This window comes from Hemiscyllium ocellatum, chromosome 5 (assembly GCF_020745735.1).
Source record: "Hemiscyllium ocellatum isolate sHemOce1 chromosome 5, sHemOce1.pat.X.cur, whole genome shotgun sequence".
NCBI classification, from domain to species: domain Eukaryota; kingdom Metazoa; phylum Chordata; class Chondrichthyes; order Orectolobiformes; family Hemiscylliidae; genus Hemiscyllium; species Hemiscyllium ocellatum.
Window position 1 is genome coordinate 91,100,325 of NC_083405.1, and position 14,044 is coordinate 91,114,368.

The 14,044-nt window shown below is 44.7% G+C and overlaps 1 protein-coding gene across 1 annotated transcript in view; it reads left to right on the plus strand.

Annotated features, from left to right (window-relative positions):
• The window catches only part of malrd1 (MAM and LDL receptor class A domain containing 1), a 348,342-nt gene that overhangs the window by 55,338 nt on the left and 278,960 nt on the right, over positions 1-14,044 (plus strand). The window contains exon 14 of the mRNA XM_060825709.1: positions 13,722-13,809. Within this exon, the coding sequence (XP_060681692.1) occupies positions 13,722-13,809 (88 nt within the window). The remainder of the gene's footprint in view (positions 1-13,721; positions 13,810-14,044) is intronic.

A 14,044-nucleotide genomic window follows, 5' to 3' on the forward strand; every position in this document is an offset into this window, starting at 1 on the left:
ATGCTTGTATTTTAACCTTGTATTGTGTATTTGATGCCAAAGATTTTTTGGAATGAAATTGATAAATGCCTGCATTTCAGTAGCAAAACCTCTCTGAGGAAAGATAATGGCCCCAGCAGTTATGTGGCTAAATAGTGAATCGTATCATATTGTGATTTAGTGAACTAGCTACCTAATAAATATAGTTGAAAATGTGTTGCTGGTTAAAGCACAGCAGGTCAGGCAGCATCCAAGGAATAGGAAATTCGACGTTTCGGGCATAAGCCCTTCATCAGGAATGAGGAGAGTGTGCCAAGCAGGCTAAGATAAAAGGTAGGGAGGAGGGACTTGGGGGAGGGGCGATGGAGATGTGATAGGTAGAAGGAGGTCAAGGTGAGGGTGATAGGCCGGAGTGGGGTGGGGGCGGAGAGGTCAGGAAGAAGATTGCAGGTTAGGAGGGCGGTGCTGAGTTGAGGGAACCAACTGAGACAAGGTGAGGGGAGGGGAAATGAGGAAACTGGAGAAATCTGAGTTCATCCCTTGTGGTTGGAGGGTTCCCAGGCGGAAGATGAGGCGCTCCTCCTCTAGCCGTCGTGTTGTTATGTTCTGCCGGTGGAGGAGTCCAAGGACCTGCATGTCCTCGGTGGAGTGGGAGGGAGAGTTAAAGTGTTGAGCCACGGGGTGGTTGGGTTGGTTGGTCCGTGCGTCCCTGAGGTGTTCTCTGAAGTGTTCCGCAAGTAAGTGGCCCGTCTCCCCAATATAGAGGAGGCCACATCGGGTGCAGCAGATGCAATAGATGATGTGTGTGGAGGTACAGGTGAACTTGTGGCGGATATGGAATGATCCCTTGGGGCCTTGGAGGGAAGTGAGGGAGGAGGTGTGGGCGCAAGTTTTACACTTCCTGCGGTTGCAGGGGAAGGTGCCGGGAGTGGAGGTTGGGTTGGTGGGGGGTGTGGACCTGACGAGGGAGTCACGAAGGGAGTGGTCTTTGCAGAACGCTGATAGGGGAGGGGAGGGAAATATATCCCTGGTGGTGGGGTCCGTTTAGAGGTGGCGGAAATGACGGCGGATGATACGTTGTATATGGAGGTTGGTGGGGTGGTAGGTGAGAACCAGTGGGGTTCTGTCTTGGTGGCGGTTGGAGGAGCGGGACTCAAGGGCGGAGGAGCGGGAAGTGGAGGAGATGCGGTGGAGGGCATCGTCGATCACGTTTGGGGGGAATCTATGGTCCTTGAAGAAGGAGGCCATCTGGGCTGTGCGGTGTTGGAACTGGTCCTCCTGGGAGCAGATGCGGCGGAGATGAAGGAATTGGGAATATGGGATGGAGTTTTTATAGGGGACAGGAGGAGGTGTAGTCCAGATAGCTGTGGGAGTCAGTCGGTTTATAGTAGATGTCTGTGTTGAGTCGGTCGCCTGAGATAGAAATGGAAAGGTCTAGGAAGGGGAGTGAGGAGTCTGAGACAGTCCAGGTGAATTTGAGGTCGGGCTGGAAGGTGTTAGTAAAGTTGATGAACTGTTCAACCTCCTCGTCCCACAACCTCATAGTCCCACAACCCCGCACAGCCCGTTTCTACCTCCTGCCCAAAATCCACAAACCTGAATGCCCCGGCCGACCCATTGTCTCAGCCTGCTCCTGCCCCACCGAACTCATCTCCGCATACCTTGACACGGTTCTGTCCCCTTTAGTCCAAGAACTCCCCACCTACGTTCGGGACACCACCCACGCCCTCCACCACCTCCAGGATTTTCGCTTCCCGGTCCCCAACGCCTTATTTTCACGATGGACATCCAGTCCCTGTACACCTCCATCCCCCATCACGAAGGACTCAAAGCCCTCCACTTCTTCCTTTCCCGCTGCACCAACCAGTACCCTTCCACTGACACCCTCCTTCGACTGACTGAACTGGTCCTCACCCTGAATAACTTCTCTTTTCAATCCTCCCACTTCCTCCAAACTAAAGGAGTTGCCATGGGCACCCGCATGTGCCCCAGCTATGCCTGTCTCTTCGTAGGATATGTGAAACAGTCCATCTTCCACAACTACACTGGCACCACCCCCCCACCTTTTCCTCCGCTACATTGATGACTGTATCGGCGCTGCCTCATGCTCCCACGAGGAGGTTGAACAGTTCATCAACTTTACTAACACCTTCCATCCCGACCTCAAATTCACCTGGACTGTCTCAGACTCCTCCCTCCCCTTCCTAGACCTTTCCTTTTCTATCTCAGGCGACCGACTCAACACAGACATCTACTATAAACTGACTGACTCCCACAGCTATCTGGACTACACCTCCTCCCACCCTGCCCCCTGTAAAAACTCCATCCCATATTCCCAATTCCTTCGTCTCTGCCGCATCTGCTCCCAGGAGGACCAGTTCCAACACCGCACAGCCCAGATGGCTTCCTTCTTCAAGGACCGCAGATTCCCCCCAAACGTGATCGACGATGCCCTCCACCGCATCTCCTCCACTTCCCGCTCCTCCGCCCTTGAGTCCCGCTCCTCCAACCGCCACCAAGACAGAACCCCACTGGTTCTCACCTACCACCCCACCACCTCCATATACAACGTATCATCCGCCGTCATTTCCGCCACCTCTAAACGGACCCCACCACCAGGGATATATTTCCCTCCCCTCCCCTATCAGCGTTCTGCAAAGACCACTCCCTTCGTGACTCCCTCGTCAGGTCCACACCCCCCACCAACCCAACCTCCACTCCCGGCACCTTCCCCTGCAACCGCAGGAAGTGTAAAACTTGCGCCCACACCTCCTCCCTCACTTCCCTCCAAGGCCCCAAGGGATCATTCCATATCTGCCACAAGTTCACCTGTACCTCCACACACATCATCTATTGCATCCGCTGCACCCGATGTGGCCTCCTCTATATTGGGGAGACGGGCCGCTTACTTGCGGAACGCTTCAGAGAACACCTCAGGGACGCACGGACCAACCAACCCAACCACCCCGTGTCTCAACACTTTAACTCTCCCTCCCACTCCACCGAGGACATGCAGATCCTTGGACTCCTCCACCGGCAGAACATAACAACACGACGGCTGGAGGAGGAGCGCCTCATCTTCCGCCTGGGAACCCTCCAACCACAAGGAATGAACTCAGATTTCTCCAGTTTCCTCATTTCCCCTCCCCCCACCTTGTCTCAGTCGGTTCCCTCAACTCAGCACCGCCCTCCTAACCTGCAATCTTCTTCCTGACCTCTCCGCCCCCACCCCACTCCGGCCTATCACCCTCACCTTGACCTCCTTCTACCTATCACATCTCCATCGCCCCTCCCCCAAGTCCCTCCTCCCTACCTTTTATCTTAGCCTGCTCGGCACACTCTCCTCATTCCTGATGAAGGGCTTATGCCCGAAACATCGAATTTCCTATTCCTGAGATGCTGCCTGGCCTGCTGTGCTTTAACCAGCAACACATTTTCAACTGTGATCTCCAGCATCTGCAGACCTCATTTTTTAACCTAATAAATATAATCCACAATTATAACTGCTTGTCTGCTTTAATTAGTAAGTTTGCAATTTCAATTTATTTTGATGAGAACAATCTCCTGGTATGTTTTACAATCATCTCGAGGCTTCCATGCACAAGTGACATACATTAAAGCATAAGGACATGAGTGAAGCAACAAATATCAGTGAAATGTTTGTTATTGAATAGCTGATTTGCTGAAACATTGTGTGAAAGAACATGAAGCAGATGGGGTCCCAGTTAACTTGGCAAGATGGATCCAAAGTTGTCTTAAAGGCAGGACACAGAAGGTGGTGGTAGGAGGCAGTTTGTGTGACAGGAGGTTGGTGTTCAATGATGTACCACAGGGTGGGGCAGGGATGGGTGAGGTGGGTTCCGTGCTGGGTTCATTGATGAGAGAGAGGAAGAGATGACAAGTAAGTTTGCGAATGACACAAAGATTGACCTTGTGGTTTACATTGAGAAGGAAGGTCTCAGCTCACAGAAAGGTATAGAGTGGTTGGTCAAATGAGCAGCTCAGTGGTAGATGCAATTTAACACTGAAAAGTGCGAGCTGTTGGACTTTAGAAGAAGTGAGAAGACAATGGAATACTCGATGATTGGCAGGACATTTGGAAGCTCAGAAGGACAGAGAGATCCTGGGGTGCTTGCAAAACAGATAACTAGAGTAATTAAGAAGACACACAGGGCAAATAAGTCATGGCATAGATTATAAGAGTAGGAAGCTTATGTTGGAGCTGTTCAAAACTTTGCTTTGACGCCAGTTGGAGTACTGTGCACCGTTCTAGTCACTGCACTATAGGAAGGGTGTGATTGCAACAAAGGATTTGCACAGAAGATTCACCAGGATTTTATCTGGGTTAGAGCATCTCAGCCAAGAAAGAGGCTGGATAGAGTTGGATTGATTTTCCTCAAGTAGAAAAGGCTGCAGGGTGATCTGATTGAGGTGTATAAGATGAAGAGGACAGGATGGATAGAAAGCCTTTGTTGAAGGGTCAATAATGAAGAAACATAATTTTAAGTGAAAGACAGGTGGTTTAAGTTGGGATTTGAGGAAAAACGTTGGGAATCACGATTGCACTGACTGGGAGGAGAGTAGAGGGAGGAAACCTCACAACTTTGAAAAAACTATCAGGATGAGGAATTGATATGTCATGCATGGAAGTTTATGGGCCAAGTGCTGAAAACTGGGATTCGGGTAGATAGGTTTGTGCAGACTCAATGGGCCAAAGGACCCAGTCTGTGCTGTATGGCCTTATGCTCCTATACAACTCAAGCAAGTTCCAATTGCTCAAAGGAATGTTACATGATCCAAAAGGTTTTTTTCAAATATGTTATTTTCCAGGTGTTCCATTATCTGTAGTCATAGTTATATTACAATGGAATCTATTAATGTGAAAGCCAGAGCAGGATGTGTTGGAGTTGGGGTGGTTCGGTGGCTCAGTGGTTAGCATTGCTGCCTCACAAAACCAGAAACCTGGGTTTGATTCCAGCCTTGGGTGACTGTTTTGTGTAGAGAGTGCACATTCTCCCTGTGCCTGCATGGGTTTCTGCTGGGTGCACCAGTTTCCTCCCATAGTCGAAAGATGTACAGGTTGATAGATTACCCAGGCTAAATATGGAGTTACAGGAATGAGGCAAGTCTGGGTGGAGTGCTCTTTGGAGGGTCAGTGTGGGCTGAGTAGCCTCCATCTGCACTGTAGGGATTCTATGAAGTCCATCCAGCAGCCATTGGGTTTGAAACTGAGAATTCTTGCTTAGAGCAGACAAATGTAGTAATTTGGTTTAGATTGTGCCGTGAGCCAGCACATAAACAATATTTCCAGCTTGTTTGGAATGTAAATATTATTGAAAGGATCATTGCAAACGGAGAATCAAAACAGTGCCCAGGTTATGGTGACTGTCTCTTCATTCAGAGATCTGTATAGGTAGCAAGTGATGTCTTCACCATATGTCTTTCACAAAACAGACTGCCATAACCTTTTGTACTATGGTCTGAATAGTACTCTTGTAACAGTTCATACATTTTCATGTTGCTAGATCCTTCCAATACTCGCCATGAAGAGTGATGCTTCCTGCTTCTTGTGAAAACTTCCATAGAAGCCTACTTTTCCGATAAAACACACTTTTTAAAAGCTAACATTGGAACAAATATTGCTGATACTGGAAATCCGAAATAAAACAGAAAATTGAGAGAAATACTAACCAAGTCAGGCCGCATCTCTGAAGATTTTACATTTTGATTTGATGACCTTGAAGGGTCATAAACACATGAAAAGAAGTACTTTGCAGGGCTTTGGTGAAATGTACAGGAGTAGGACAATCTGAGTTATTCCTGCAGGAAGCCAGCAAGCACACAATAGGTGGAATGGTCTCCCTTTGAATCCTAGCATCATTGTGTTGTATACATTCTATGGAAATTATTAACAGTGAACAAACTGAAGTAATGAATCATTAAAGTTTTGTCCTTGGTTCAGGCAATTTATTGTGCAGCCTGTAAAAGCTAAGTATCTGCCATGCATTCAATATTAATGTTGTATCCTTACTTATACAAAGCACATCTTCAAAATTAATTATTCTAATTTTATGCCATCTAAAACTCCTTGTGCATGTGAGACAATGTAATCTCATTGGAGGTTAATAAAAAGTCACAATCCTGAGTGGCAAATCTTAACTACATGATACATTTTGAAGAGAGGGCACTATAATTAAGTCAATAGTACTAAACTAAGCTGTTTAGAACAATAAATTACTGTATTAAGAGCAGTTTTACCAAGTAAAGGTATCACTAATTTCCTGTATGATAACATTTTTTAGAGTTTTCCCTCCTGGTAATTACATAATTAAAGTGTGTAGGACTAATTAACACGACCTTGACAAAAAAGCTTCAAGTTACATTGTCATATAATTGCACAGTTGAGGATGAATTCAGAGAGGTTGGAGTTACTATGTATGTATGTTTATATAGAATTTTCAAAAGAACCGATATTCGGAATGTTCTTAGAACTGCTCTTTGCTGCACCAAATTGTGTAGGAAACCAATAGGGTTTCTGCTATATGTCAGATAACTTTCCCCACTCCAGTGTTGTAACTTTAAGGAGATTGAAGATTCAGGAAATTTGACATGAGGAGGCCATGTATCTTTCTACATTAGCTCTTGGAAACAGGCATCCACTTGCCCCTATAGGAGCAGCTTACTGCAGAAGCTAGAATCTGTACAGAGCTGAGCTCTGAGGAAGAGCCATCTAGACTCAAAATGTTGCTTGCTTTCTTTCCATAGATGCTGCCTGACCATTTGTGAACTCCAATATTTTTTTGTTTTTAATCCACTTGCCCCTATTTCCTGCTCTTTCTTCATATCCTTTTAAACCTGTCATTCAGAAACTTTTCTACTCCCCTGATGTTTTGAGTGTAGGATTTGGGCGAGGTTTCACTAGTCCTCTTGGAATGACCATAACACATTGGGTACGGTGACCTATAAAATCATGAGGGGAAGTGCAGAAGTGGATGAGCTCAGTAGCCACCGCATCTTGAAACTACCTTAAATTAGAGGTGGAAAGATTTTTCTTAGACAGGAAAATCAAAGTTTATCAGGAATAGTTGGGAGTGTGGAATTCAACATCTAAACAGATCAACTATGATTGTATCGAATGGCAGACCAAGGCTGAATGGCCTATGTCCACTTCTTTTTCATACTCGTATAACATCAGCAGATTGTTCTGTGTATTTTGGAGTTAAATTGAAAGATGGCATGGTGGCTCAGTGGTTAGCACTGTTGTCTCTCAGCGCCAGGGACCCAGGTTCAATTCCAACCTCAGGTGACTGTCTGTGTGGAGTCTGGTCAGACATGAGCCACCTTCACTGCATTGCCCCTGCTGGAATGAAAGTTGCCCACTTTTCAGTGCCATCTTGGGTCTACCGAAGCCCTCACCACTATGAGTCCTTATTGGACCTCGCCAATGCAGAAACTGCCAATGAAGACATCACCAATGCTGTCGCATATCACCCTGGCCTGAACTCAACTCTGCCACTGCTAGGAGTCGGCTTTGGACCAAGTTCACTAGTGCAGCTGATAATGAAGCTGCTAGGTCTTGTACTGAGCCCAAAATTGCCTCTGCCACTGCCTCTATGAATCTCTGCTAGACACAGACAGCTCTAGGAACCTAAACATGCCTCCACTGCAGCAGTAACAATGAGTCAGCACTAGGCCCACCTCATCAATGTAGAAGCTGCAAGGAACCCAAACTCATGGACAAGGACTCCTACATACATATGGTCCATGTCCTTCTGCTATCTTTATCCATTTAGATAATATTCAGCTCTTCTATTCTTCCTGCCAAAGTGCATAATCTCACATTTCCCCATGTTATATTCCATCTGTCAAGCTTTTGCCCAGTTGCTTAACCTACACATATCCATCTGCAGGCTTTTTGTTTCATTTGCACCACTTGCCCTCCCACTTATTTTTGTGTCATCTGCAAGCTTGACCATAGTACGTAAACTTTCCTCATCTGCATCATTAATATAAATTGTAAATCATTCTGGCCCTAGCACTGACAAAACGCCAGATAAAAGTTGCCACCCAGAAAATGCTCCTCTTATCCCAACTCTCTATCTTCTATTCGTTAGCCAATCCTCTTTCCTTGCTAATATACTCCTGCCAATACAATGGGCTCATATTAAGTAGCCAAATGAGTGCATGTCCTCTGTCTACCAATAGGATGGTGACTGCTGTTGGTATCAGATTTTGCAATATGACCCGCCACCAGAGATTGAGATCCGAGGTTTCACTAATCCTCTTGGAATGACCATCACACAATGGGTGCGGGGACCTATAAAATCATGAGGGGAAGTGCAGAAGTGGATGAGCTCAGTAGCCACCGCATCTTGAAACTACCTTAAATTAGAGGTGGAAAGATTTTTCTTAGACAGGGGAATCAAAGTTTATCAGGAATAGTTGGGAGCGTGGAGTGAGGGCAGAAGCGACCAGTAGCCTCACTCTCCATTAAGCTAGTCCTCAAGCTCCATTTAGCCTCAAAATCTTTTTTATAGAGAAAGGATGAGGGTCAACATGTTCTTCACACACTACACTTGGTGGCTGATCAGTTTCATTAAGGGTCCAATTTAAGAAGACGGATTCCTAGTTTCCAGTTGGATGTCAAGCCTTTACAGAGAGCTGTGACCAGTTTAGGTTCCTGTTGGCAGTCAATGAGCAGCAGTTTGGGGTAGAACAGGGACTTCTCCATCTGAAACAAAAACAGACATTGCTGGAGAAACTCAGCGGGCCTGGCACCATGTGTGGAGAAGGAAACAGAATTAACATTTTGAGTCCAGTGAGCATTCTTCAGAGCTGATAGTAGCTAGGAGAAGGTAGTGTATATGCTGAGCACGATGGATGTTGTGGTGGGGGGTTGGGGACGAGGGAGAGAGGAAGAGGGGGAGAAACTGCTGTTTGCTTGGGAGCAGCGGCAATCACGGACTATCCTGTGGGAGTGATCTTCCACCTTAATGTGGCCTGGTTAATTAGTTTATTTTAAAATTAAAGATTAAACAAAGCTGGAGGAAGAGTGTCTCTAATTTGAGAACACACGGCATAGCAAGTTTCTGCTTACTCCCAAGCTGAAAGACCCTTGATTGACCCTCTGGCTTCGACAGTCTCTTCTTGATCTTTAACTGACCAGTGACCTATGTCCAGACTATTAATTGGCAGCTTCAAAGAAAAATCATTCCTTCCTTTAACCAGGTCCTAAACCCAATAGACCTCCTTTCTTTACTCATAATGCAAGTCTTCATGAAAGGATTTGAAATTGGGTCAGGCATCTTAGCATGATGGGCATACTGAGAGCATAAAGCTTGAGGGAAGCCGTTTAGTTTTTGACTGTAGACAGAAATAAAGATAGTAATTAGAGATGAGACAGGGATGAAACAAGGGAAGGATTGATAATAGTGGGATTAAAATTGGATGATATGTGCTGTAGAAAGAGAAAAAAGATTTTTAATTTCTCCTCCATTGGCAGCCATTAGTTGCCAAGGTTCTAAACTCCAGAGTACTGGAAGCTCCCAATTCACATCCCATTCCAAGACTTCATGGTCAAGGAATATACATATATAACATGGCCAAACAGGTTAAATATCAATTTGCAAATTTTCTTACTGATGGGATATGATAAGAGTGGAGAGTTTTCTCGTCAGCCAAGGAATGGAAAGAAATTAGAGGCCCTACTATCATTATCCATAACTTGCTAGTACAACAAGGATTTACAAACATAAGTTGCCATAGCAGCCCAGACTGCTTGGCAGGTTAATTGGTTCAGTTAGCCAGACACTGATTTGGATCAGATTGGTGCCACAAAACCAATGCCCCTTCTTGCTGAGTTAGATTCGAAAACTGTGTCCTTCCACTTCCATGGTGGTGTGTTTTTTTATATTCACTGATAGCATATGGGTGTTGCTGGCTGGGCTGTCATTCATTACTCATTCCCTAGTTGCCCTTGAGAAGGTGGTGGTGGTCTGTTTTTTTGAACAACTGTAGTCATGTGCTGTAGATATACCCACATTGCCATGAGAGAGAGAATTACAGACTTTGATCCAAGATACTGAAAGAACATTGATATATTCCCACATCAGAATGGTGATTGGCTTGGAGTAGCTTGCAAGCTAGGGAATACTACCACATTATGATGCTGTGGGTTGGACTTCCCTTTTGGCAAAAAGATAAGAACTTGAAATTTTTTTCAAGTTTTTATCTCTTTCTGTCTCTTTTCCTTTACCTCATTTGTAGCTTTACTTCTATATCTTCTTGCACGCCTTTATGTCAAACTTTGTTTAATCGCACTGTGGTGAAAGATCCAAAATATTTATACTGGTGAAGGTGTTATATTAAGGCAAGTTGTTAAGAGATGGATGCTATTGCAGTTCTTGGAACGAAACTGGTGAGCTGAAAATGTGTTGCTGGAAAAGCGCAGCAGGTCAGGCAGCATCCAAGGAGCAGGAGAATCGACGTTTCGAGCATGACCCCTTCTTCAGGCTCATGCCCGAAACGTCGATTCTCCTGCTCCTCGGATGCTGCCTGACCTGCTGCGCTTTTCCAGCCACACATTTTCAGCTCTGATCTCCAGCATCTGCAGTCCTCACTTTCTCCTACGAAACTGGTGAGCAAGGTTAGATCTCATGGAATACAGGGAGAACTCGCCATTTGGATACAGAACTGGCTCAAAGGCAGAAGACAGAGGATGGTGGTGGAGGGTGTTTTTTTTCAGACTGGAGGCCTGTGACCAGTGGAGTACCACAAGGATCGGTGCTGGGTCCTCTACTTTTCATCATTTACGTAAATGATTTGGATGGGAGCATAAGAGGTACAGTTAGTAGGTTTGCAGATGACACCAAAATTGGAGATGTTGTGGAGAGCGAAGACGGTTAACTCAGATTACAACAGGATCTGGACCAGATGGGCCAATGGACTGAGAAGTGGCAGATAGAGTTTAATTTAGGCAAACGTAAGGTGCTGCATTTTGGGAAAACAAATCTTAGCATGACTTAAACACTTAATGATAAGGTCCTAGGGAGTGTTTCTGAACAAAGAGACCTTGGAGTGCAGGTTCATACCTCCTTGAAAGTGGAGTCGCAGATAAATAGGATAGTGAAGGTGGTGTTTGGTATGCTTTCCTTTATTGGTCAGAGTATTGAGTACAGGGGTTGGGAGGTCATGTTGCGGCTGTCCAGGACATTGGTTAGACCACTGTTGGACTAGTGAGTGCAATTCTGGTCTCCTTCCTAATGGAAAGATGTTGTGAAACCTGAAAGGGTTCAGAAAAGATTTACAAGGATGTTGCCAGGGTTGGAGGATTGGAGCTATAGGGAGAGGTTGAATAGGCTGGGGCTGTTTTCCCTGGAGCATCAGGTGGCCTTATAGAGGTTTACAAAATTATGAGGGGCATGGGTTGGATAAATGGACGAAGTCTTTTCCCTGGTGTCGGGGAGTCCAGAACTAGAGGGCATCGGTTTAGGGTGAGAGCAGAAAGATATAAAAGAGACCTAAGGGGCAACTTTTTCACTCAGAAGGTGGTACGTGTATGGAATGAGCTGCCATACGAAGTGGTAGAGGCTGGTACAATTGCAATATTTAAAAGGCATCTGGATGGGTATATGAATAGGAAGGGTTTGGAGGGATATGGGCTGGGTGCTGGCAGTTGGGACCAGATTGGGTTGGGATATCTGGTCGGCATGGACGAGTTGGACCGAAGGGTCTGTTTCCGTGCTATGACACTCTATGCTCTTATTGACCTGCTCAGCCATCTCTTTCCATCACTGATGGCTAATTTCGCAGAGCAGCTATGAGTGGTGAGTCCTACTTCCAAGATATAGGGATCATGGAATATTGCCTGCTGCTTCAATCACTCTCTTTGCATGAGCTATTCTTGAACAGTTCACCCATCCTTTAAGAGACTCCTTAAATTAGAACTGGGCCTGATCCTGAGTTGACGAGTTCCCTGCAAAGAGAACAATTGTACCAAAAGCTGGCTTTCTATATAAACACAGCTACTCACCACTCACCAAATCTAAGTTGGAAATTCAAATTGCTTTCTACTAACTAATTAATCATCGAGCAGACGTTAGTGAATCCAGCAATAACGAAAATCTAGGTTCACTGTGATGTCCTGCCTGTCATTTGAAGACATTTTCTTTCAATATTCTAATTTTGTAATATCTCACAAGTGATAATGGGACAAGTGCTCCAGATACTCAAAAGCTACTGATGACTTCAGAGGCGAGACACTGTTTGGCCACCTAATTCTCTCTTAGTGTTTCAATGAAGGGTCATGAGATTGCCAAGAATAGGAAGGAAGAGAAAATAGTAATACTATGCTGAAATGATGCCACGTTTGTATGTAAACACTTGCATTTGTAGAAGGAAGTTAAAAAGTCTAATGGAAATGAAGATTTACATACTCGAAGGATTTTTTATGCCACTACAGCTGCAGCACAGCAAAAGTTTTCGAGGTCTCTTTTTTCAAGTGATTGCAAATGAAAAGAATTCATTGAACTATATATTGAATATGTTTTCATTTCTTATTTATATTCATTGAATGTTGTAACACTTCAAGCGCTCATCTACATACCTTTCATAGGTTGTGAGATTTCTCATCTATACTGTTCTGTCAGGCAATGCATTTCAGATTCCCACCATCCTCTGGGTGAAAAATACTTTCCTTCAGTCCCCCCTAACTCTTCCCACTTATCTTAAAGATATGTCCCATTCATCAGGATCTTGCCTGGGTTGGAGCATTTAAGCAATGAGAGTAGGCTAAATGGGCTCCGGTTATTTTCTTTAGAGCAAAGAAGGCTGAAGGGTGACCCTGGCTGAGATACATAAGATTATGAGGGGCATGTTATTGACCCTTCAACTAAGGGGAATAGTTGCTTTCTATCCATCCTAAATATGCCCTTCATGATCTTAAACATCTTAATCAGGTCACCCTTCAGCTTTCTTTGCTCTTAAGAAAACAAACCAAGCCTATCCAGCCTCTCTTCATAACTGAAATGCTCCAACCCAGGTGAATCCTTGTAAATCTCCTCTGCAACCCATCCAGTGCAGTCACATTCTTGTTACAGTGCGGTGGTCATAGCTGTACACAGTACTTCAGTAGCAGCCCAACCAAACTCTTGGACAGCCACAAAATAACCTCCATGCTCTTACAACCTGTGCCATGTCTGATAAAGAGAAGAGTGCCTATGACTTCTTAACTACTCTATTCACCTGTCCTGCCCCATCCAGGAATTTGTATGCAAGTTCCCAAATGTTTTTGTATATCTCAGAGCTTCACAGTGTCCTGCCATTCACTGAGTACTGTATTCCCTTATCTTGTTACTTCATTTAAAGTGCATAGCTTCACACTTTTCAAGGTGAAATTCCATCAGCCACTGGTCTGCCCATCTGACCAATCCCTCTATACTTTCCTGTAAATGAACACTTTCTTTTTCACTGTCAACCACATGACCAATCTTCATGTCATCCACAAACTTACTTAGCATCCCCTCTATGTTCTCATTTCTGATTTATTTCTATCACGAGCAAAAAGGATCCCTGTAGTATACCTCTGGATACTGGCCTCTAGTTGCACGAACAGTCTAATTTCTTTCCAAAGTAATAACTGGGAATTGTATTTGAATAATGCATCCCTGTATCAGTATAAGATGAATAAACTGACATTGAGATTAGTATGAGGATGATGTTTCTGTTTGTGTGTTTTGTAACAGATATTAATGGAAGGAACTGTGGGAGATAACTTAGGAGGAGACATTGGGATTGATGACCTATCCTTTATGGATTGTTCGTTCTATAATGGTGAGTATATTATTTATTGTTCAATTATAAAAGTAGTTTCATCAGCATTTATTAACATTCAGGATTTGACCTCCTTTCAGTGTCCTTTATATTGTTGCTCTTATAGCTGAAAGGCAATGTTAGAAAAAAATGTAACTGCAGTGTGGCCAAAGGGAGCAAGCAATATGCTATCGCTCACTTTATGGCTAATGATTAGAATTTATAACCCAAATTGTGATATTTGGTAGAACAAACA